The sequence below is a fragment of the Phyllobates terribilis genome, unplaced genomic scaffold, assembly GCF_046119375.1.
Source record: "Phyllobates terribilis strain yellow unplaced genomic scaffold, ASM4611937v1 Scaffold_5__5_contigs__length_657084704, whole genome shotgun sequence".
Taxonomy (NCBI): domain Eukaryota; kingdom Metazoa; phylum Chordata; class Amphibia; order Anura; family Dendrobatidae; genus Phyllobates; species Phyllobates terribilis.
This window is the reverse complement of record NW_027362765.1, coordinates 420725952-420750988: the sequence shown is the minus strand read 5'-3', so window position 1 is coordinate 420750988 and position 25037 is coordinate 420725952. Positions and strand designations below refer to the sequence as shown.

At 40.7% G+C, this 25037-nt stretch overlaps 1 protein-coding gene across 3 annotated transcripts in view; it reads right to left on the bottom strand.

The window, feature by feature from the left end:
* Positions 1-20113: 20113 nt before the first annotated feature.
* The window catches only part of ADGRA1 (adhesion G protein-coupled receptor A1), a 1149356-nt gene continuing 1144432 nt past the window's right edge, over positions 20114-25037 (bottom strand). For all 3 annotated transcript variants that reach the window (XM_073685204.1, XM_073685205.1, XM_073685206.1), the window contains one exon: positions 20114-23149. In XM_073685204.1, the coding sequence (XP_073541305.1) occupies positions 21931-23149 (1219 nt within the window). In that variant the 3' untranslated portion in view covers positions 20114-21930. The remainder of the gene's footprint in view (positions 23150-25037) is intronic.

Genomic DNA, 25037 nt, shown 5'->3' with positions numbered 1-25037 from the left:
AGATGAGGACCTCGAAGACAACGACCTTGAAGACGACCCTGAAGACCACCCCAAAGAAGACGAGGACCCCGAAGACGACGACACTGAAGACAAGGACCCTGAAGACCACCCCGAAGAAGACGAGGACTCCGAAGACGACGACCCTGTAGACGACGACCCTGAAGACCACCCCGATGAATACCAAGAAGATGACCCTGAAGAAGATGACCAAGAGGATAAAGAACAAGAAGACAACCACCAAGATACAGAAGAACAAGAGACAGAAAACCAAGAAGCAGAAGAACAAGAAGCTGCGGAACAAAAAGAAGAAGAACATTAAGCATAAGACTAAAAATCAGAGCAAAAGATATTTTCTAAATTATAAGCAGAAGACTAAGCAGTGTATGGGGGTGAGTCCGTTCCTCCTCGTGGTGCCCCTGGAAAAGACCTGCTGCTGCAGGCCAAACTGAACGCGGACAAATCCTGTTGTAAATCTTTTGTGACAGGCAGAACTTCAAACTTTTATAGATAACAACTACAGGAATGCCTGTCACAAATAAGAATATAATGAAGAAGAAGATGAAGAAGATGAAGAAGTAGAATATGAAGAAGAATATGAAGAATGTAAAAAAAAAAAAAAAATACGAAGAAGGTGAAGAAGAAGAATATGAAGAAGGTGAAGAAGAAGTTGATGAAAAAGATGCTGATGCTGAGGATGATGAAGGAGAAAGTGTCAGAGAAGTAAAAAAGAAGGTGAAGAGCATGGAAGTAGTGAAACATAAATATCTGACAAAATATAAAAAAACTTAACATAGTCAATATTTTTGTAACTCAGAACGTCTTAAAAAAATATTAATTCCTACTATTCCATTTGATTGGGCTAAACCTCTATGCCTTTATTGTCTCCCCCACCTCCCCCAATACATTCTACATTATTCTTAGTTGTTTTCCTTCATGTAGAATTAACCTACAAGGAAAGAAAGGGTTTATTTTCATTCCGATATTTGTGTCCCATTGACTTGCATTGGTTTCCGGTATCGGAATCAGGGATATCTGATATTTTTTGGGTATCGGTCCGATACAATCCGATCCGATATTTCTCGATATCGGAAGGTATCGCTCAACACTACTCTGGAACGCTTCAACGGATCCCGCTGATTCTGAGATAGTTTTTTCGTGACATATTGTACTTCATGATAGTGGTAAAATTTCTTCGATATGACTTGCGTTTATTTTTTTAAAAAATCGTAAATTTGGCAAAAATTTAGAAAATTTCATAATTTTCAAAATTTTAATTTTCATGCCCTTAAATCAGAGAGATATGTCACACAAAATAGTTAATAAATAACATTTCCCACATGTCTACTTTACATCAGCACAATTTTGGAACCAAAATTTTTTTTTGTTAGGAAGTTAAAAGGGTTAAAAGTTGACCAGCGATTTCTAATTTTTCCAACAAAATTTACAAAACCATTTTTTTAGGGACCATATCACATTTGAAGTGACTTTGAGGGTCTATATGACAGAAAATACACTAAAGTGACACCATTCAAAAAACTGCACCCCTCAAGATGCTCAAAACCACATCCAAGAAGTTTATTAACCCTTCAGGTGCTTCACAGGAATTTTTGATGGGATGTGGGAGAAAAAAATAAACATTTTTTTTTCAAAAAAATGTTTCTTTAGAACCCAATTTTTTATTTTAAAAAGGGTAACAGGTAAAAATGGACCCCAAAATGTGTTGTGCAATTTCTCCTGAGCACGCAGATACCCCATATGTGGGAGAAAACCACTGTTTGGGCGCACAGCAGGGTTTGGAAGAGAAGGAGCGCCATTTGACTTTTTGAATGTAAAATTTGCTTGAATAATTAGCGGACGCCATATTGTGTTTGAAGAGCCCCTGATGTGCCTAAATAGTGGAAACCCCCCATAAGTGACACCATTTTGGAAATTAGACCCCTCAGGGAACTTATATAGATGTGTGGTAAGTACCCTGAACCTCCAGGTGCTTCACAGAAGTTTATAACATGGAGCTGTGAAAATAAAAAAATCAAACTTTTTCCACAAAAGTTATGTTTTAGCCCCAAATTTTTTATTTTCACAACGGTAAGAGGAGAAAATGGACCCCAAAAACTTTTGTGCAATTTCTCCTGAGTATGCTAATACCCCATATGAGGGGAAGATACACTGTTCAGAAGGGAAGGAGCACTGTGTGACTTTTTGAATGAAAAATTGGCTAGAATTGAGAGCGGACGCCATGTCGTGTTTGGAGAGCCCCTGATGAACCTAAATAGTGGAAACCCCCCACAAGTGACCCTGTTTTGGAAACGACTCCTCAATGGATTTTATCAAGGGGTATAATGAACATTTTGAACCCAGAGGTATGACACATAAATTAATAACATTAGGTCATCATATTGAATAAGTTGTCATTAGTCTTGAGGGCAAGTGCTCGTTACTTGAGTTTGCATGGGTACTCGGGTATGCACCATGTATCGCGTGTGCTCGAGTGACATGTTCGAGTCCCCACCCTGCATGCTTCATGGTTGTTAGACTCCCAAAAAATGCGGGGATCACTCGTGCATGGCAGGCAATCCCTGCAAGGTTTTTTTGGCCGCAAAGCATATGGGGCGGAGACTCAAGCAAGTCACTCGAGCATCCGCGATACTCAGTGCATACTCGAGCACCCGATGCAGACTCAAGTAGCGAGCACTTGCGCTCAACACTAGTCGCCATATCGTTGTCATTTTTTTTTTACTTTTGAAAAAATCCAAACCCTATCCCTAGCACAACCCTAACCCTAGCACAACCCTAATCCTAACCATAGCACAACTCTAACCCTAGCACAACCCTAATCCTAACCATAGCACAACTCTAACCCTAGCACAAGCTTAATCCTAACCATAGCACAACTCTAACCCTAGAGTTTATTTTTTATGCCTTTCCTCGTGTGGTATAAGTGTTTAGACGACTTTATTCTTTGGGTCGGTGCAATTATAGCTATGCCAGATTCATATCGGGTTTTTACGATTGACAGCTGTCACGCACTAAAATATTCTTTTTTTTGGATTGCTATATTTTGAGAGCTTTAATTTTTCCATATTTCGGCCTATAGAGTCATGTGATGGCTTGTTTTTGCAGGACGAGTTGATGTTTTTATTGGTACCATTCTCAGGAACGTGACATTTTTTGATCGCTTTCTATTCCGATTTTTGGGAGGCAGAATAAACAAAAAACAATTCAGGAGATGTTTTTTTTGTGTTTTTTTTTTATGTCGTTCCGCATGTGGTAAAATTGTTTTTTATGTTTTGGCGCTTTTACACAATAAAAGCTATTTTATAGAAAAAACATTTTTTTTCATTGCTTTATTCTGAGAGCTATAACTGTTTTATTTTTCGGCTGATGGAGCTGTATGGCAGCTTGTTTTTTGCAGAACAAGATGATGTTTTCAGCAGTACCATTTTAATTTACATCTGTCTTTTTGATTGCGTTTTATTTCATTTTTGTTTGACAGTATGATGATCAAGCATAGTTTTTTGATTCATTTTTTATTTTTAGTTTTTACCGTGATCACTAAAAGGGTTAACTAGTGGGACAATTTTATAAGTCAGGCCGTTCCGGACGCGGCGATACCAAATATATGTACTTTTATTGTTTTTTTTGTTTTTCTTTCAGAATAATATTTCTTCATGGGTACAATATTTTTTTTTTCATTTTTTTTATATTTTTACAATTTTTTTTACATTTTTTTTCACTTTATGACACTTTTTTAACTTTTACACTTTGTCACAGTATGGGACTTTTTTTTTCACCCAGATCGCTTGGATAGCATAGTAATGCTGCAGCAGCATCTCTATGCTATGCAGGCTGCAGCCCTGCACACACAAGTTACTTAGACCATGCACTGAGCACAATCTACCTAACTTCCTGCTGTCTTGTGACCCGGATGTCGTCATGACGACATCGGGTCACCATGACAACCACCGGGACCTGGCAGAGACAGTGCGGGATGCGGGAGGGGAGGTAGGTAACGGCGCTTACCTCCCCTTGCCACCGGAACGCTGCGATTGACTTTAATTGCAGCATTTCAGGGGTTGATGTGCTGGGAGAGGTCCGGGACCGCTCCTGGCTCATAGTACTGGGTGGCAGCTGTGACAATCAGCTGACACCCGGCGGCAATCACCCCGCACCACTTGTGCGATCACATTCTGCGTAATAGTACGTCCCTGGCCCAATAGGCCCAGGGCACAAGGATGTACTATTACCACAAATGTCAGAAAGGGGGTAAAGAGGAGCTTTTACTAAAATTTTCATGTTGGCCTGGATGTATCAGTGCAGAATAAAACTTTTTTTTTTTTTTTTTGCCTCTCCGTTGCAGAAATATTAGCAAAGTATTTGGCACCTATTGAGTTAACGTTAAGTCCAAGTGGGTGTTATCAGATAGTTTTCACTGGAGGTGGATACTATCAGATAGTTTTCCCTGGAGGTGTGTACTTCTTTTTCATGTAAATGAGTTGCTATTTGATAACAACCACCCCATTTAGTAATTTGCAATCTTGGTACTACTCTTTTGAGCTACTTATTTAGTGCAGTGGTGAAATCAGAGCACCCCCTCCCCCAATACTCATACATTCCCCATATGCCTGCCTATTTTGATGGCTTTCAGTTTCTGTGCTATCCATGGAAAAAGTCCAATAACTGGCAATCAATAAATGGTAAACAATCTGTGTTGATACCTCTTTGCTCACAAAGACAGAACACAAATGGAGTTTCGGGAATAGACAGAAGTGACATGTTCTTGGAACTCTTTCTATCTTTGTTGGAAAGGGAAATGTATCTAAAGACAGCATCTGCTGAGCATCAGCACGGAGTTATTCTTGCTCTTTTATGGATTTTTAAATTTTATCAGAACTAGGAGAAGCTTAGAAACCTGTGAAATATGATTATATATTCATGTCCCTAAAGTGAAGGTGAAATTTTCTTTAATGTCAAAACTCTTTATCCAGTAATGAAGAGATATGAAGGCTCTGGAGGTCTCCCAGGTGCTTGCAACTTTTATTGTTTTACCATAACTGTCTTAATCATAGTGAGGTTACCTATTATTTTTAAGGCTAGTTTCCCACAATGAGTATTTGGTGAATTTTTGATGTTACAGATTTTCTGCACCATTTCTGAACCAACTGGCTAAATTAGGTTGCTAATTTTTAAAAAAGAAAAAGGTGGCACTCACCGTTCCATAAAAGACCTTTTTATTCAAAAAAGAGTTAAAACATAGTTGCAGGAGTGAATGGAACACGCTATGGACAAAGGTCGTTTCGCGCCTCACTGCCCATCAATGGGTCCTTGAATCAAGCTAAATTAGGTTACTTACGTTTTTTCATTGCATTTTTTACATGTTTTTTTTCACATGCATATATGTGAGTAAAATGAACTTATACAGCACCTCACGTATGCTGTACGAGAACAGCAGCGGCAGCTGATTGGCTGCAGGGCTCATGTGGTATAACGATGTCATGTGAGCCTCTGGACACCTGGTGCTGACATCACTGGAATGGTACCGTTGTGGGAGGTATCTACTTTTTTTTACATTTATACTGGGGAATATAGTATTTACGAAGGAGTTTTCCAGTAGATGGACAACCACTTTAAATTCTGGGAAATTAGTGATTTTGGAAGGTTTCTTGTGCTCTCATGTTTCTCAGAGGGAGTATAGATGAGGAAGAGAATGGGAGGCTCTATTGTGAAGATGTGGCATCTAAAAGGGAACATATCAATGTGAGAAAATTTCTAGCGGCATGCTTTGTTTGCCACAGACCTACTCATCTCCTGGAGGCCAACTGGTTAAAGTAGATAAATATGGAATTAAAGGAGTTGTACAAGTTAATAAAAATCAGTCTGCAAGTAAAGTGTTGTATGTTAGGATCTTCTTTCCTAAGTATACATTTGGAAATCTTCAGGAAGAGAGGACACAGTGTTTACAGCACTATATATATATATATATATATATATATATATATATATGTATATGTATATGTATATATATATATATATATATATATATATATACAGTGGGGAAAATAAGCATTTGATACACTACCGATTTTGCAAGTTTTCCCACCTACACAGAATGGAGAGGTCTGTAATTTTTATCGTAAGTACAATTCAACTGTGAGAGACAGAATCTTAAAAATAAAATCCAGAAAATCACATTGTATGATTTTTACATAATTCATTTGCATTTCATTGCATGAAATAAGTGTTTGACCACCTACCAACCAGCAAGAATTCTGTTTCTCACAGACCTGTTAGTTTTTCTTTAAGAATCCCTCCTACTCTGCACTCATTACCTGTATTAATTGCACCTGTTTGAACTCATTACCTATATAAAAGACAACTGTTCACACAATCAATCACACCCCATCCTCTCCACCATGGCCAAGACCAAAGAGCTGTTTAAGGACACCAGGGACAAAATTGTAGACCTGTACAAGGCTGGGATGGGCAACAGAACAGTAGGCAAGCAGCTTGGTGAAAAGGCAACAACTGTTGGCGTAATTATTAGAAAATGGAAGAAACACAAGATGACTGTCAATCTTCCTTGATCTGGGGCTCCATGTGAGATCTCGCCTCATGGGGGAAGGATGATTCTGGGAAAGGTCAGAAATCAGCCCAGAACTACATGGGAGGACCTGGTCAATGACCTGAAGGGAGCTGGGACCACAGTCTCAGACATTACCATTAGTAACACACTACACCATCATGGATTAAAATCCTGCAGGGCACACAAGGTCCACCTGCTCACACCAGCACATGTCCTGGCCCGTTTGAAGATCGCCAATGACCATCTGGATGATCTAGAGGAAAGTCATGTGGTCAGATGAGACTAAAATAGGTCAAAATTACTGTTATTATTAACAGTAAAGCCAGTTGAAGATGAAATGATCTCTAAAAGACCTCCAGAGTCTGCTAAATATTTCTGAAGGACGATTGCAGTGGAGTGAGGGTTCTGATTTGCCTCTCCAGCAATCCTATGAGCAACTCTCACTGAAATTTTGCTTTGTCTTCCAGACCTTATTTTGACCTCCACTCTTGCTGTTAGCTGCCATTTCTTAATTACATTTTGAACTGAGGAAAGGACCACTTGAAAATGTTTTACTGTCTTCTTATAGCCTTCTCCTGCTTTGTGGGCCTCCACCATTTTCATTTTCAGAGTGCTAGGCTGCTGCTTAGAAGAACCCATGGCTGCTGTTTTTTAACATAAGGTTAGAGGAGGCTGGGTTTTTATAAAGCTGGGAAATTTGGATCACCTGGCCTTTCCTAATGATGATAGTGAACAAGCCATAAACCTAACAGACTAATTAAGGTGTGAAACCTTGGTCAAAGTTATCTAGTAACATAGTAACATAGTTTTAAGGTTGAAGGAAGACTAAGTCCATCTAGTTCAACCCATAGCCTAACATGTTGATCGAGAGGAAGGCAAAAAAAACCATGTGGCAAACACTAAGCTCCACATTGCGGAAAAAAATTCCGTCCCGATTCCATACGACAATCAGACTAGTTCCCTGGATCAACGCCCTATGAAGGAATCTAGTATATATAACCTGTAATATTATACTTTTCAAGAAAGGCATCCATGCCCTTCTTAAATGTTAGAAGTGAATCACTCATTACAACATCATGCGGCAGAGAGTACAATAGTCTCACTGCTCTTACAGTAAAGAATCCGCATCTGTGATTATGATTAAGCCTTCTTTCCTCCAGACGTAGAAGATGCCCCCTTGTCCCCGTCTCTGGCCTCAGAGTAAAAAGATCAGTAGACAGGTCTTTGTACTGTCCCCTCATATACTTGTACATAGTAATAAGGTCGCCCCTAAGCCTTCTTTTTTCCACAGTAAATAACCCCAAGTGTAATAACCTGTCTTGGTATTGCAGACCCCCCAGTCCTCTAATAACCTTGGTCGCTCTTCTCTGCACCCTCTCTAGTTCAGCTATGTCTTTCTTATACACCGGAGACAAAAACTGTACACAGTATTCTAAGTGTCGTTGCACTAATGACTTGTATAGAGGTAAAATTATGTTCTCCTCATGAGCATCTATGCCTCTTTTAATGCATCCCATTATTTTATTTGCCTTTGCAGCAGCTGCTTGACACTGGCCACTAAACGTGAGCTTGTCGTCCACCAATACACCCAGGTCTTTTTCAGTTACAGTTTTGCCCAGTGTTTTACAATTAAGCATATAATTATACATTTTATTTCCTCTGCCCAAGTGCATTACCTTACATTTATCCCCATTAAATCTCATTTGCCATTTATCAGCCCAAGCTTCTAGTTTACATAGATCCTCCTGTAATATAAAATTGTCCTCCTCTGTATTGATTACCCTGCAGAGTTTAGTGTCATCTGCAAATACTGAAATACTACTCTGTATGCCCCCTGCAAGGTCATTAATAAATATGTTAAAAAGAAGGGGGCCCAATACTGACCCCTGTGATCACACATATCTCAAAGGGTGCCTTAACATTTGCATCCGCCCATTTTCCTTTTTGACATTTTTAAAATGTAAAAGATAGGTAAAAAACAGTGGCATTGGTAGGTCTGCCTGGAGGGTCCTGCAGCAAGTTAAGACAAAAACCACAGTATGTCAAAGGGTAAATAGTAGAAAATACTAACTAGCGCTGGACCCAGGCGTGACGGAAGGAGTATACAAGGCTAAGTTTAAAAACAGATATATTTTATTGGTAACATTAGTTAAAACATACTATTTAAAATGCACAATAAAAGTAGGGGTGGGAGAAGATAATGGCTCGTAAGGTTGATGGTAATAATAGAAGAGTGGTAGTCTTCTGCAGTTTTTGGCAATTATTCAGTGATAGTCCTCAGGGTAGGCCCATTGGGTGCTGACTTCTGGATGAAGATGATTTCCTAATGGAAAGGAGGAGTGGGTCAGGACAAGGTTATAGTGATGATTATAAGTATAAGGGAGAACAATAGATAATTATTACCTGGTTATTGGAGGGTGTATGAGTGAAGGAGTCCAGAGAGGTCGTGATTGTTCTTGAGTGGTGGTTCACTTAGAAAGAAATGCCATATATTTAGAGGAGGTTAGGTGGTGACTGATCTCAAGTGTATATGCTAGTATACCTGCTGTAGTGTTCTAGCGTGGATGGGTAGGTAACCTGGTAGAGAGAAGGTGTAAATAGGGTCTCAAAAGGATAGTTCCACTGGCTCTAGCGTTCATTGTAGTTGATGGTTGGTGTGAGGATCGGTCTTTAGAGAGAGGATCAGATATTAGGTTTGGGGAGACTGTCCTGGAGGGTGAAGGAGCTTGCCTAGGAATGGAGATTTACCTTGTATTTTGAATCGTTGGTGTCTCCGTTAGGGGTGGGGGTCCATGAAGGTCTGGTGGGGACCTAAAAACGAGGGGGGGGGTGGTCAAAATAGTGCACAGGCTGGGTCCAGTCAAAAGACCGATCCTCACACCAACCATCAACTACAGTGAATGCCAGAGCCAGTGGCTCCTTCTCTCTAACAGGATACCTACCCATCCACCCTAACCTCCTCTAAATATATGGCATTTTTTTCTCAGTGAACCACCACTCAAGAACACTCACAACCTCTCTGGACTCCTTCACTCATACCCCCTCCAATAACCAGGTAATAATTGTCTATTGTTCTCCCTTATACTTATAATCGTCACTATAACCTTGTCCTGACCCACTCCTCCTTTTCATTAGGAAATCATCTTCATCCAGAAGTCAGCACCCAATGGGCCTACCCTGAGGACTATCACTGAATAAATGCCAAAAATTGCAGAAAACTACCACTCTTCTATTATTACCATCAACCTTACGCCTATTAGCCGTTACCTTCTCCCACCCCTACTTTTATTGCGCATTTTAAATAGTATGTTTTAACTAATTTTACCAATAAAATATATCTGTTTCTATACTTACCCTTGTATTCTCCTTCCATCACACCTGGGTCCAGCGCTAGTTAGTATTTTCTAAAATGTAAAAGATGAAAAAATATATATATATATATATTTTTTTACTAAAGTACAAAGGAAATGTTTGTCATCTTTAATTTTAGGCCTTTTTGAGATCATTTCTTCTTCAACTTACTTAACTGTTCACAATAACAGTAATTTTTACCAGAGGTGTCCAAACTTTTACATGCCACTGTATATGTTCCTTCTTTGAAACGTTTAGCTAGCGCTTTTTCAGGTGGTTTCAAGACAGAATCCCCCTGAAAAAGGACGTCGTGTGCACCTACCCTAAGACCATAATTTCTCCAGGAGTCAGTGAGAACTTCCATTCATCCAACTTTGGTTTCAGCTCTTTGTGAATCCTTAGTGTTAATGGAAGATGTGAGGAGACAGTTACGTAATGCACAGCGTCACATACAATGGTTGCTGCATGCTTCGCAAAGACATCGGAGTGAGTTTTAATTAAAGTTTATCATAATACCTCAGACGAAGGATTGTGCCACATACACTGGTGCGGAGGTGAGTTTTGGTGGATTCAGAATGTTCTAGAGTTATACCAACATGATTTGCACAGTCTTTAACAATACTCCATTTTAAACATGTAACATTGAAAATCAACAAATGTTATATTCTGACCTGTGCCATGCACATAACAACCAATACAACACTGTGGATGGAAAAGGAGTCATGTTAGCCATCTCTTCCCTCCAGGATGAAGAGAAGCTAACACTGAGCGGATGTTATGTGGTTCTACGGTGCTAATGGCAGACATCCAAGGCAATATCGTTAGTACACATTTTACCGAATGAAGACTGTGTGCAAATATCTCTTTGTCAGACTGGTATCACCTTTTCCAATGTCCTTCATATTCCTGAAAACTACTTTTTTTTACATCCAGCTGGTCCAATAGTAGTGACATATACACAGTGGAGCCTGGGGGAAAGGTAGATTTTATTGACTTATGAAGACACAAGTGACTTGCCAAATATCCGCAAAAAAACGCAGTAAGGGCTTCTTTGTGATTTTCATAAGTCATAGTTGCTGTAGGATGTAGGGAAAAAATAAGGAACCACTGGGCACTGCTGGAAAAAATGACTACTCATGGATAGTCATTTTATTGAGGCTATGCATTTCATCACCGTACAGGTGCCTTCATCAGGCCTTACTAATATCAACACCGAAAGGTTCCTTGGGTTTTTTTACACCTTACATCATTTATTGTGGTTGCCATCGTGCTGGACTGGCACAATGAGAAGCAACAGCTGGTCCACTCTTTACTAGTTTTCAGACAGAGTTTTATCTGTTATAAGCACATCTGGCTAAAGTGAGCAGTTATATTCAGACAGACTTGGACTGGCCCACAGGAGAGCAGGAGAATCCTCCGGTGGGCCACCACCACCCTCTTATCTGAGCAGTACTTGGCACACTATACTTGAAGTACTATGTACAGACATATGCAGCATCTTATTCATGTAACAATCTACCCAGCTTATTGTTATATATATTTGTGATTGAGGATAATGTCACATTTGCATGTAGCTGAAAAGTGGGGCCCTGGAGTTGGTTACTGGTGGGCCCTTGGCACCCCAGTCCAACACTGCATTCAAAGTTGCTACATTTACCAAAAACCTATGAACTATTGTCTTTTTCTTTTAGGCCAGGGGCAGACGACTGTGTATTTTCTCATCCGAGAGAATCGGGTCGATTATGCAAACCACACTCTGATCAAAGGCTGATCAGAGTGTGGTCATAGTGTGCTCCATTTCTCTCGGATGACAAGAAGATGGAGCAAAAAATGTATCCATCATCTCCATTCTGTTAGTCCGTCGAAATCAGACTCAGATTTCATTCGAGTAGAGTTCGATGGTTTTCATGGACTCATTGACTTGCATGGCTGAGTGCGATCTGAATATCGGACCAAACCCGGGCATGCATCAATTTTATTCCTCGGACCGTATCTGACATGTGTACAACCTCATAGAATAACATTGGTCTGAGTGCGATCCATTGTTTTGTTGGATCGCACATGGACTGAAAATGCGATTGTCTGCACCTGTCCTTGGAATAAGTCAATATTGGGAATCTGATGGACATTTCTATTAAGACGACCAAGTTTCCGCCTGGCTGGTGAGGATTGAGTGCAATGCATTTGAAGCAATACTTGTTCTAAATCTTAGGGTTTATGCACAGTGTACAGAATACTCCTCCATACCTCCGTTCTATAGAGTCCTACAGGATTATGCACTGCCACACCAGGCACCGTTGGGTGCAATGCTTTTAGGGTAGAAAGGCTCCGCACATACAGCTTTCAGTTAAGCATCCTTTGATTTATGCACCAGATGAGCATATCGAAAATCATCTGTATTTCAACCAGAAAAATTGACATTTATTCATCCATTTTGTCATCTGTATGCCATCAGTATGTTATCCGTATGTCTGGATTTTATTTTTCCATTTATACATCAACAATTTAAAATATAATTATAGGCCAAATGCAGTTCCATAGGTTAATAACTGCGATCAATAAAAAATGGATGCTCTGCGGATGGGGTCTGTATGATATCCAGTTAGTTTAATGGGCAAGTCTGATCCAAAAAATGGCTCAGACTAGTGTGTGCTGCAATTTTGATATGTGAATAGTTCTGTAACATAGAGTAGGTATAATGCTGCTGTGTACCTATGATCTAAATGCACATTTGCAAAAACACACAAAAAAAAGTAGGAAACCTCTCAGATTCCTGAAAAAATTGGCAAGTGGACACAAAGTTTTCTTTGCTGTGATACCACCAAGGCACTACATAATAAGACTTAGCCCTAATGTCTAGACGCACATTCAGAGGGTAGGAATGGAGTGTGATATGTTGAAAAGGGGGAGCATTTAAAGTGATCCTGTCATGTAAAAAGATGTTATTACTTTACAGATACTTGGTTAATCTGCAGATTAGTAGCATTTTGAACCTGCCCGGCGCCTGCACTGAGAGCCCTGGAGAACCCGTGAAAAGTTCATTTCCTCCCGGTAGCCTCAGGCTTTCAGTCATATGGGTGGGACGGTGCACCTAGAGACTGACATCCGACTGTATGGCTGAGCCGGTTGTCCTTGAGTGCCGGGGCACAGTTAAAGCTGCCACTCTCTGTGTACTGAGCGGGGACTATAGCCGCGGCGGGGTCAGTGCTGGGCAGGTGCCCAGTGCTGGTGCTCAATGCCGTTGCTGGGCAGGTTTAGAACAGTATTAACTTGCAGGTTAACCCCATATCTGCAGGTAATAGTGTTTTTTTACATGACAGTCTCCCTTTACCCTTATAAACACTTGATGCAATTCCTGATCTCCCAGAAGAGCATTTATAGCAGCTGTCGAATATGCCTAAATGTCACCTCTCTAGGAGGGATGCCTTACAGAATTAATTAATTGTTTTGTAATAGAGAAGCAAAAAGTTGGTAAATAAGTTTTCAATTAAAAAGGACAACCATTAATAATACTACATTCCTAGATTTTAAACGCCAACGTCTACTGTATTTTTTTTTGGGAGCACACAGGCGAAGTCCTTTATTACTGCAGTACAGATGAAGCACATCTCCCTTTTGTATTCAGTGCATTCTGTCATTCAGCTGAGAACCATAATGCGTTGCCATGCGATGTCAATTGAAACAGCTTCCCCCAAAATTATTTTAAGTAATTTATCATCTAGGTGAATTAGTTCGTAACACCCAACAATCTGTAAGCTGATACATTGTATCACTTTTGTAAGAGGCAGTATTTTCAATGTTGGCTACAATTGGTATTTCATTTAGACAAGATAACAAAGGAGAACGAAAATATCCAATATACACACACCTCTCAACATTGACATTGCAACACCAAAAAGGAAAAGTTGTGAAATTATGTAGGATGATAGACATGCTAATGATATTAAAATGGTAAAAAAATGGAAACAAAGCTTTCAAAACATATTGATTTAGTCAGTATCGAGTCTGAGCTCCATGTGCAGAAATCCACGCCCTTACGGCCTTGGCTGCTATCAATGAGGTTATTAATGGTTGTCTGAGGTATGTTCTGACGGGCTGAATGCGCTTAGGCAAATCATCAAGATCCGCTGCTGGCAGCTTCTTTTGCAATTGCAGAACAATAACATCTCAGATGAGCTCTATAGGAGACAACAAGTCCAGGGGAGCTGTAGGAAATGTTAGCACATTTATGCTGAGCAAGCTGCTCACAGTAGCACAAGCAACTAGTATTGTGCTGAAAAATGGCTCCTGGGACACTTTGGAAAAATTGCCATACCACTGGTTCCACGAAAAAATCAATGTAACATCGAGTGGTTTGTGTACCTAGAATGAAGATTAGAAGGGTCAAGCTACCATACATTATCCTGATAGTAGGACCGATGTGACGTTCCCTTGTGAATGCCTCTTCATGGTGTTGCCCAAGTGGTCTTGTCAGATTTGAAGAATGGCGCATAGTGGTTCATTCTGTACTGTAATTGAAATTAAACACCACATACCAAGCCCAAGGCACAATAAAAAGTCTACACAAACCATTGGTAGGTGTTTGCATGAGATTGGCCTACAAGCCAGATATCCAGTTACAGGTGCTCCATTGACCTCACACCAATGCTCTCAAAGACTATCATGGGATGGAGCAAAAAGGCAACAGAGGCTGGAATGAAGGTCTATTGTCTATAGCATTGATTCTCGCTTTTCTCTTGCATGCAATTACAGCCACGATTTGATCTGTAGACCAATTGGGCAATGCCACGAAGAGACATTCACGAGGGAAAGTGAAAGTGTCCCAACATCTGGTCGCATGCTGCTCATGCTACTGTATGCAGCATGTGTGACCTAAACATGCTACCATGACCTGCAGCATCTCCAGACTTGTCTCCCATCATCTGAGACGTCATTGGTCGGCAATTGCAAAGGGAGCTGTCAGTACAGATCTTGATGATTTGCCCAAGTGCATTCAGTGGCAGAACATTCCTCAGACAACCAGTGTCCATAATGGTAGTTCCCTTTGCTCCACTCTATAGGCTCCGTTCTTCCTTGGGGCAATTTCCCACCAAGTTACCAGCAAATTCAGAGACAAATCCTTTCCGAAGCACCAGAGAGATGATTCTATTCCTTTATTCATCCAAAATGCATCATAAAAGCAATGTTTCGGCCAGCAGTCGGCCTTTTTCAAACATAAACAAAATGGCAGATGAAGCTAACATACATCTCTCTGAAGCCTTGGAAATGATTTGTCTCTTATTCATCAGACAACCATTAATAACTTTATTGATAGCAGCCAAGATGTCTAAGTGCAGATATTTCGGCATGTGGTACTGATACTCGATACTTAACAAAATTGTTAAAACATCTCAATTTATTATCATTTTTGCAACATTTGCATATCATTAATAACATGTCCATCAATCTTGTGATTTTTGTGCTCAGCATAAATGAGTACACCCCTTTGAAAAGTTAGATCTTAATCAATATCTCATGGAACACAAGAACAATTTGCAAAATTTTGACAAGCCTGAGTTTCATAGAATATTATTTTAACCCATAACATTAAAGTATGGTTAATATTATTACAAAATTTTCAGGTTTACTCAAATTAGTTGAGGCAAAAATGAGTACACCGCACATCAAAAACTACTAGATTTAGTATTTTCTATTACCTTCATGATTTTTAAAGAGATTGTCCACTACTTTTACATTGATGCCTTGGGACACCCAGCACCCTCACCGATCAGCTGTTAATGGCGGCGGCCGCTGGGTGAAAGTACTTACTTGCGGAGCTTGGCCGTCTACTTGCAGTGACAACCGCAGGATAGTACACATCCGTTTTCTATTGCTTTGAATAAGAGGCAGATGTGCAGTGCCAAGCCCTGGTCACTACAAGTAAACAGCCAATCTCCGCAAGTAAGTACTTCCGGCCGTTGGCTGCCACCGATAACAGCTGATCGGTGGGGGTGCCGGGTGTTGGACCCCGACCAATCAGACATTGATACCCTATCCTAAGGATATCCTAAGAATAGTTAATGTCAAAGTATTGGGCAACCTCTTTAAGTACAGCACCAAGTCTTCTAGGCATGGGATGAACAACTTGGCAACATATTGCAACATATATTTTTTTCCGTTCTTCAAGAATAACCTCTTTAGCAGCCTGGATACTGGTTGGTGAGTCATGCTCAATCTGTCTCTTCAGAACTTCCCATGTTATTTGGTTGGGTTCAGATCAGGATAAATACTTGGACAATAAATAACTTACACCCTGTTCTTCTTTAGAAATGCAACAGTGGCCTTTGATGTGTCTTTTTGATCAATGTCATGTTGGAAAAGTGGACATCTACCAAGGGCACAGAGTGATGGTAGCATCTTCTCTTTCAATATAGAATTCACACCTGTGAATTCAAGATATCAGCAGCACTCATGCAGCCCCACATAAAGATACTGCCACCATCATCTTTCACTGTAGGCATCATGCATTTTATAAATTCATTTTTCTAAATGCATGGTGACTACAGTGAAATATGGTGGTGGCAGTGTCCTTATGTGGGGCTGCATGAGTGCTGTGGGTGTCATTGATAGTATCATGAATTCACAGATGTGCTGCTTAATGCTGAAAAAAAAATGCTACCATCACTCCATGCCCTTGGTAGACGTGCACTTTTCAACATGACAATGTTCTAAAGCAAACATCTGTTGCATTTCTGAATAGTGATTCAGGAGTATGTCTCCTGATCTGAACCCAACCAAAACACCTATGAGGAATTCTGAAGAGACAAGTTGAGCATCACTCTCCATCCAGCATCTGAAAAAGATTGTTCTTTAAGAATGGAAAAAGATAGATGTTACAACATGTCACCAACTTGTTCATTCCATGCCTAGAAGACTTGGTGCTGTCCTTAAAAATCAAGGGGTCACACAAAATTCTTGATGTAGTAGTTTTTGATGTGGGGTGTACTCATTTAGCATCAACTAATTTGAGTAAAATTGCAGATTTTATAATGAAAGATTTATTGTGAACCATTCTTTCATGCTATGGGTGAACATTTTAGTTCTATGAAACCCAGTCTTGCCAAAATTTTGGAAATTGTTCTTGTATTAGAGTGAGATATTGGTTAAATTCTTACTTTTCAAAGGGGATGTACTCATTTATGCTGACTGAATATATACGCTGCTCAAAAAAATAAAGGGAACACTCAAATAACACATCCTAGATCTGAATGAATGAAATATTCTCATTGAATACTTTGTTCTGTACAAAGTTGAATGTGCTGACAACAAAATCACACAAAAATCATCAATGGAAATCAAATTTATTAACCAATGGAGGCCTGGATTTGGAGTCACCCAAAAATTAAAGTGGAAAAACACACCACAGGCTGATCCAACTTTGATGTAATGTCCTTAAAACAAGTCAAAATGAGGCTCAGTATTGTGTGTGGCCTCCACGTGCCTGTATGTCCTCCCTACAACGCCTGGGCATGCTCCTGATGAGGTTGCGGATTGTCTCCTGTGACATCTCCTCCCAGTCCTGGACTAAAGCATCTGCCAACTCCTGGACAGTCTGTGGTGCAACGTGACGTTGGTGGATGGAGCGAGACATGATGTCCCAGATGTGCTCAATCGGATTCAGGTCTGGGGAACAGGCGGGCCAGTCCATAGCTTCAATGCCTTCATTTTGCAGGAACTGCTGACACACTCCAGCCACATGAGGTCTGGCATTGTCCTGCATGAGGAGGAACCCAGGGTCAACCACACAAGCATATGGTCTCACAAGGGGTCTGAAGATCTCATCTCGGTACCTAATGGCAGTCAGGCTACCTCTGGAGAGCACATGTGCGGTCCTCCAAATAAATACCACCTCACATCATTACTGACCCACTGCCAAACCGGTCATGCTGAAGGATGTTGCAGGTAGCAGATCGCTCTCCACGGCGTCTCCAGACTCTGTCACGTCTTTCACATGTGCTCAGTGTGAACCTGCTTTCATCTGTGAAGAGCACAGGGCGCCAGTGGCGACTTTGCCAATCCTGGTGTTCTGTGGCAAATGCCAAGCGTCCTCACGGTGTTGGGCTGTGAGCACAACCCCCATCTGTGGACGTCGGGCCCTCATACCACCCTCATGGAGTCGGTTTCTAGCCATTTGTGCAGACACATGCACATTTGTGGCCTGCTGGAGGTCATTTTGCAGGGCTCTGGCAGTGCTCCTCCTGTTCCTCCTTGCACAAAGGTGGAGGTAGCGGTCCTGCTGCTGGGTTGTTGCCCTCCTACGGCCCCCTCCACGTCTCCTGGTATACTGGCCTGTCTCCTGGTAGCGCCTCCAGCCTCTGGACATTACGGTGACAGACACAGCATTCCTTCATGCCACAGCTCGCATTGATGTGCCATCCTGGTTGAGCTTCACTACCTGAGCAACTTCTGTGGGTTGTAGAGTCCGTCTCATGTTACCACTTGTGTGAAAGCACAACCAACATTCAAAAGTGACCAAAACATCAGCCAGAAAGCATTGGTACTGAGATGTGGTCTGTGGTCCCCACCTGCAGAACCACTCCTTTATTGAGGGTGTCTTGATAATTGCCAATAATTTCCATCTATTGTCTATTCCATTTGCACAACAGCATGTGAAATTGATTGTCAATCAGTGTTGCTTCCTAAATGGACAGTTTGATTTCACAGAAGTTTCATTTACTTGGAGTTATATTCTGTTGTTTACGTGTTCCCTTTATTTTTTTGAGCAGTGTATATATATATATATATATATATATATATACATATATATATACACAATGTATATATATATATACACACAGTATATACTGTAAATATATATACTGTATATATGTACAGTACAGACCAAAAGTTTGGACACACATTCTCATTTTAAGATTTTTCTGTATTTTCATGACTTTGAAAATTGTACATTCACACTGAAGGCATCAAAACTATGAATTAACACATGTGGAATTATATACTTAACAAAAAAGTGTGAAACAACTGAAAATATGTCTTATATTCTAGGTTCTTCAAAGTAGCCACCGTTTGCTTTGATGACTCCTTTGCACACTCTTGGCATTCTGCTGATGAGCTTCAAGAGGTAGTCACCGGAGATGGTTTTCACTTCACAGGTGTGCCCTGTCAGGTTTAATAAGTGGGATTTCTTGCCTTATAAATGGGGTTGGGACCATCAGTTGTGTTGTGCAGAAGTCTGGTGGATACACAGCTGATAGTCCTACTGAATAGACTGTTAGAATTTGTATTATGGCAAGAAAAAAGCAGCTAAGTAAAGAAAAATGAGTGGCCATCATTACTTTGGACTCTACATGCCTGGTTACCACCGTGAAGCATGGAGGAGGAGGTGTGATGGTGTGGGGGTGCTTTGTTGGTGACGCTGTTGGGGATTTATTCAAAATTGAAGGCATACTGAACCAGCATGGCTACCACAGCATCTTGCAGCGGCATGCTATTCAATCCGGTTTGCGTTTAGGTGGACCATCATTTATTTTTCAACATATGGCACATCAATTGAATTTTGGCTATCAATATTTTAAGAGCTAGTAACATTTCTGAAGCTGATGAAGTCAGTAGGTATAAGTTTTTTCCCTCCTTATTGCAACTTAATAATGCACTCCCTTTCTTTAACCACAAGTTCTGGTTCTTGCAAGGTCCTCTTCCAGTTCATGTCCAATGTAGTATCATATTTCCTGATTCATCAAGTAACCTGAGAGATGTATTAAGATGTCTGGCTGACTGCTTATTTTAATAGCTAAATCAACCCCCTTCTTTTTCACAGTCCATGTATAGACATAGAAGGGAGTTGGCTTAGTTATTAAAATAAGCAGTCAGTCCCCTTTATATATACTGTAGCTCCAACACTGTAAACGCTCTTTCTCTGTTAGACACAAATTTAAAATGGACCTTCCAGTATCTGTAGATAATAACAATGGGAAATCTGTTATGTGTCAGACATAAATCAGAAATGAATTTGCTAGGATCTGCACATGCTAACATTGTAAAAGTTATTCTGTGTCGATCACAAACCAGAAATGAACCTGTCAGGAATCAGAATCTGTACATGCTGATACAGTAATAGCTGTTCTGTGTCAGGTTAAAAACCAGAAATGGACCTGCCAGGATCTGCACATGCCGACACTGTGAAAGCTGTTCTGTGTCAAACACAAACTAGAAATGAACCTGCCAGGATCTGCACATGCCGACACTGTGAAAGCTGTTCTGTGTCAAACACAAAGTAGAAATGAACCTGCCAGGATCTGCACATGCCAACACTGTGAAAGCTGTTCTGTGTCAAACACAAACTAGAAATGAACCTGCCAGGATCTGCACATGCCGACACTGAAAGCTATTCTGTGTTGAACACAAACTAGAAATGAACCTGCCAGGATCTGCACATGCCGACACTGTGAAAGCTGTTCTGTGTTGAACACAAACTAGAAATGACCCTGCCAGGATCTGCACATGCCAACACTGTGAAAGCTGTTCTGTGTTGAACACAAACTAGAAATGAACCTGCCAGGATCTGCACATGCCGACACTGAAACCTGTTCTGTGTTGAACACAAACCAGAAATGAACCTGCTAGGATCTGCACATGCCGACACCGTGAAAGCTGTTCTGTGTTGAACACAAAACAGAAATGAACCTGCCAGGATCTGCACATGCCGACACTGTGAAAGCTGTTCTGTGTCGGTCACAAACCAGAAATTAATCTGCTAGGATCTGAGGATCTGCACATGCCGACACTGTAAAAGCTGTTCTGTGTCGGTCACAAACCAGAAATGAATCTACTAGGATCTGAGGATCTGCACATGCCGACACTGTAAAAGCTGTTCTGTGTTGGTCACAAACCAGAAATGAATCTGCTAGGATCTGTGGATCTGCACATGCCGACACTGTGAAAGCTGTTCTGTGTCGGTCACAAATCAGAAATGAATCTACTAGGATCTGAGGATCTGCACATGCCGACACTGTGAGAGCTGTTCTGTGTCGGTCACAAACCAGAAATTAATCTACTAGGATCTGAGGATCTGCACATACCGACACTGTGAGAGCTGTTCTGTGTCGGTCACAAACCAGAAATGGACCTTCCAGGATCTGTACATAATGATACAGTGAAATCTGTTCTGTGTTGAACACAAGCCAGAAATGAATCTGTCAGGATCTGTACATGATGATACAATGAAATCTGTTCTGTGTCGAACACAAGCCAGAAATTCTGCCAGGATCTGCACATGCTGACATTGTAAAAGCTGTTTTGCCAGAATTCGCTTGTGACTGAAAAACGTTGTATCTTTCAGTTGTACAACTTAATAACAAGCACATTTTGGAACATTATATTTTGCTTGACAACTTTTTAAAAATTTAGGTTTGGAAATTAAATGGTTACCTCCACTGTGTATAATCATAAGGTACATTTGCATTTAGCATCTAATAGTTAAAAGAGTGCAGGACCTAATAGGTTTCCTTCTCAGAAAAAGTATTTAAAGGTGTATGGGCATGTATAGCTCTATGGACAACATGGAAACAAATGATATCTATCTGACATGAGATTCAATAGAAACTTCTATTTGGTTTAATATCACAATGTGTAGAACATATGAGAAAAATGATTGCAATAATTTATTGTCATGGTAACAGTAGCAAGTGTAACACAGAGAATTGTGCCAGGAATTAACACAAAAAGAAAAGGATATTGCCTCTTCGATCTACTTTGCACCTTTGTGTTCATGGTTCTTTGCAGTACACTTATTGTTATTTCTCTTTAACATGTTATTTTCACAATTGCCACATTATAATCGGTTTCTTTGTATAACAAAACAGAACCAAGCATTGTACATGTACCGGTGTGCTGTACAGACACTTAACAAGTGAATTTAAAAACATGGCGTACATTTCATTTTTTTTTTTTTTTTTTACATTTTTACCAGTGCAGGAAAGACGTATGACCTAGGCCCAGAACTACACAGTAGTTTCATTTCTCCATGGCCCCGTTTTTACGTTTCCTGCATTATCGGAACTATAGATCATGGCTTCATGCATGCTACCCTTGAGTAACCCGTTAGGATTTGTTGTGTTAAATGGATATGATTGTCTCCTTGGTTGCATCTCAAAGTGAGTATGGTGCACAGTGTCAGAGTCAGGCATTTTGCCACAACTAAATATTGCAGTACTTGCATCGCTGCTCTCGGGCTGGTTGATGGTGGGGTAAGGGTCGCTTGCTGCACAACAGCCCCGTCTGTGGCCTGAATGGCCCTCATGTGTACTGTGTGGACTGTCCGTGTGCGAGCTATGGATACTTCCATCAATGCTAGAAGGAATATGATAGGCATACTCTCGCTCGGCGGCAGACCTATGTCGACTGAAGTAGCGTGGCTTAGTTCTGCTTTTTAGACACCTGTGAACGTGCATGTTTGGTCTAAAAGCGCCTTCATTATGCACATGGATATGAGCTTCATCTTCCATAAGTTGTTCACAGTGAATCTTTGCACAGCACGGCGTGACGGGCGATAGGCAGTTTACATGGTTCTGCACAGCTTGTAAATTAGTAAGTTTGCAATGACCCACAGATGGGTGGTTGTACATTGGCGACTTATTCGGGCATGGCGAATCCTGAATGCAGGTGGCATGACCCTGGGCATCTCCATTTATGTTCACTTTTTGGCGAGCGCTTGCTGGCACTGCATACGCATTTCTTTTCGACGGACAACAGGACCACCAGCAGTGCCAAACGTCGTCTCGCTTTGCACAGTGATGGATTAAAGTGAAGAGGCCTAAAGTTACACAAAACGCTCCGTACAGGCAGCTGAAGATCATATCCAAGAAATGCCCTTGAGATACAGCAAGAGCCCCAAAGGTCCAGGTCGCTGTAAAGAGAAAGAGAGTGAAGGCGGCAGCTCGTAGCTGGGCCTTGAATGAATGCTCATTTTCCAACAGGGAGGATGAAATCATGGAGCAGGTTGCCTGAGCAACTGGTCCAGCTTCGGCTATATGACTGTGACCCATTTCTCCACCGGCCAACCTCTGCTGCTCCTCCGTCCTTTCCTTTAATTCGTACTTGCGTTCAGGATGACGCTTTAGCTGTACATAGGTACAGAGAAAGTAAATGCAGGTGACGAGGACAATGAAGGCGACGGGGCCGTAGAATGCGCCAAGACTTGGCTCCCAAGCCATCCAGCAGCTGTAAATGGAATGAAAAATAAGGACATTAGTGCTACAGAGGAACATACAAAAGTAGCAAAAAGCAAAAACACTTGTCATTAGAGAGAGAATCTGTCACCAGGATTCTGTCACCTAATCTGGAAGCAGCATAATATAAAGACAGAAACCCTGATTCCAGTGATGTGTCACTTACTGGGCTGATTGCTGCAGTTTTAATAAAATCACTGTTTTATCAGTAGAAGATTGTAACCAGAAAACTAGTAAACCTGCTGCCTTGTAAAACCCACCCCCCATCACTGAATGGCAGCTTTCTGCCTATGCACAGTGTACGCAGAAAGCTGCTTAATCAGTGGTGTGGGCGGGGTTATACAGAGCTCCACATTCAGAGAACTGCTAGATCTGCAGCAGAGAAAACAGTAATTTTATCAAAACTGCAGCAAGCAGCCCAGTAAGTGATACATCGCTGGTAGAGATGAGCGAACCAAAACTGTAAAGTTCAGGGTTTGTACTGGACAAGCTTCTGTTAGTCCATTTTACAGTTCGGGAGTTTGGGAAGTAGCGGAAAGATAGATAGAGGAGAGAGAGAGAGAAAAGAGAGAGAGAGATTTTCCAGCTCCAAAGCTCGGGTCCCCATTCATTTCTATGTGGGTACGGGTGCAGGTTCAAGTTCGAGTACCAGAACTGTACCCAAACCAAACTTTGGAATAAAATTGGGTCGAACTTGACGAACCTGAACTTCCATGGGTCCGCTCATCCCTAATCGCTGGAATCAGGATCTCTACCCTTACATCTGGCTGCTTTCAGCTTGGGTAGCAAAATCCTGCTGACAGAATCCCTTTAAGAGAGATTTAAAGGGGTATTCCCATCTCTACGAACCTATCTCAATATGTATTAAGTATAATAATAAAAATAATATTAGCAAATATCTCCAATTAGAAATGTTGTATATTTCTTCTGATTCGCTATGTAGCTTAGATATCCATGGTTATGACCACTAACAGCTAAGTAACTAACTAGCTAACTAACTAACTAACTGTCACTATATGAGTGGTTGTAACCATGGATAACCATGGATACTTAAGCTACTGCCGTGCCTTGTGCATGGGGTAAGTGATATAGCTTATCAGAAGAACTATACTACATTTCTAATTGGAGGTATTCGCTAATAATATTATTATTGCACATGCTGTGTATTGGGATAGGATCTTGGAGATGAGAATATTCCTTTAATGGCCAGTGGGGGGCAGCACTCATGCACCCAAGAAGGTAGGCCGGAAATTATGCAGTGATTTGATTGACAGTTTTATCTAATTCTTCCATGTTTACATTAGTTATTATTCAAAATGCCTACATTGTCAACTATAACGAGAATGACTGTATATATATTTACATGTGTGTATATATATATATATATATATATATATATATATATATATATATATATATATATTACATGTGTAGTTAGAGCTATAGATGACATGTGATTACAATTAGGCCCTCAAGATTCCTTTACCCCTTAATCTTACTCCACCTTCTGAAATATATATGTGTTATATATATAGTGTTAGCATGTGCCCAATGGGGCTCACAAGTTAATTTCTCGATCCAAAGTATCATTGAGATAGATTGTTCCATAAATATACTCTATGTGAATATACCTGTGCCAAAATTTGTGGATGTCCCGTTTTCTACTATACTTTTTCTGCATCTGCTGGCGCAGTACTCCGCAAGCTCACAGTCATCATTGGGAGGGAGAATTGTGAATATTGAACATCTCTAAAGAGGTTGTCCCATATTGATTTACTCCCTTAATGAAGACTCACTGGTGACATATGATATGAAATGGAGCTTATTCAGATGATTGGGTATTTAATGTAATATACATATGGTTGCCCCAAGTCCTCTGG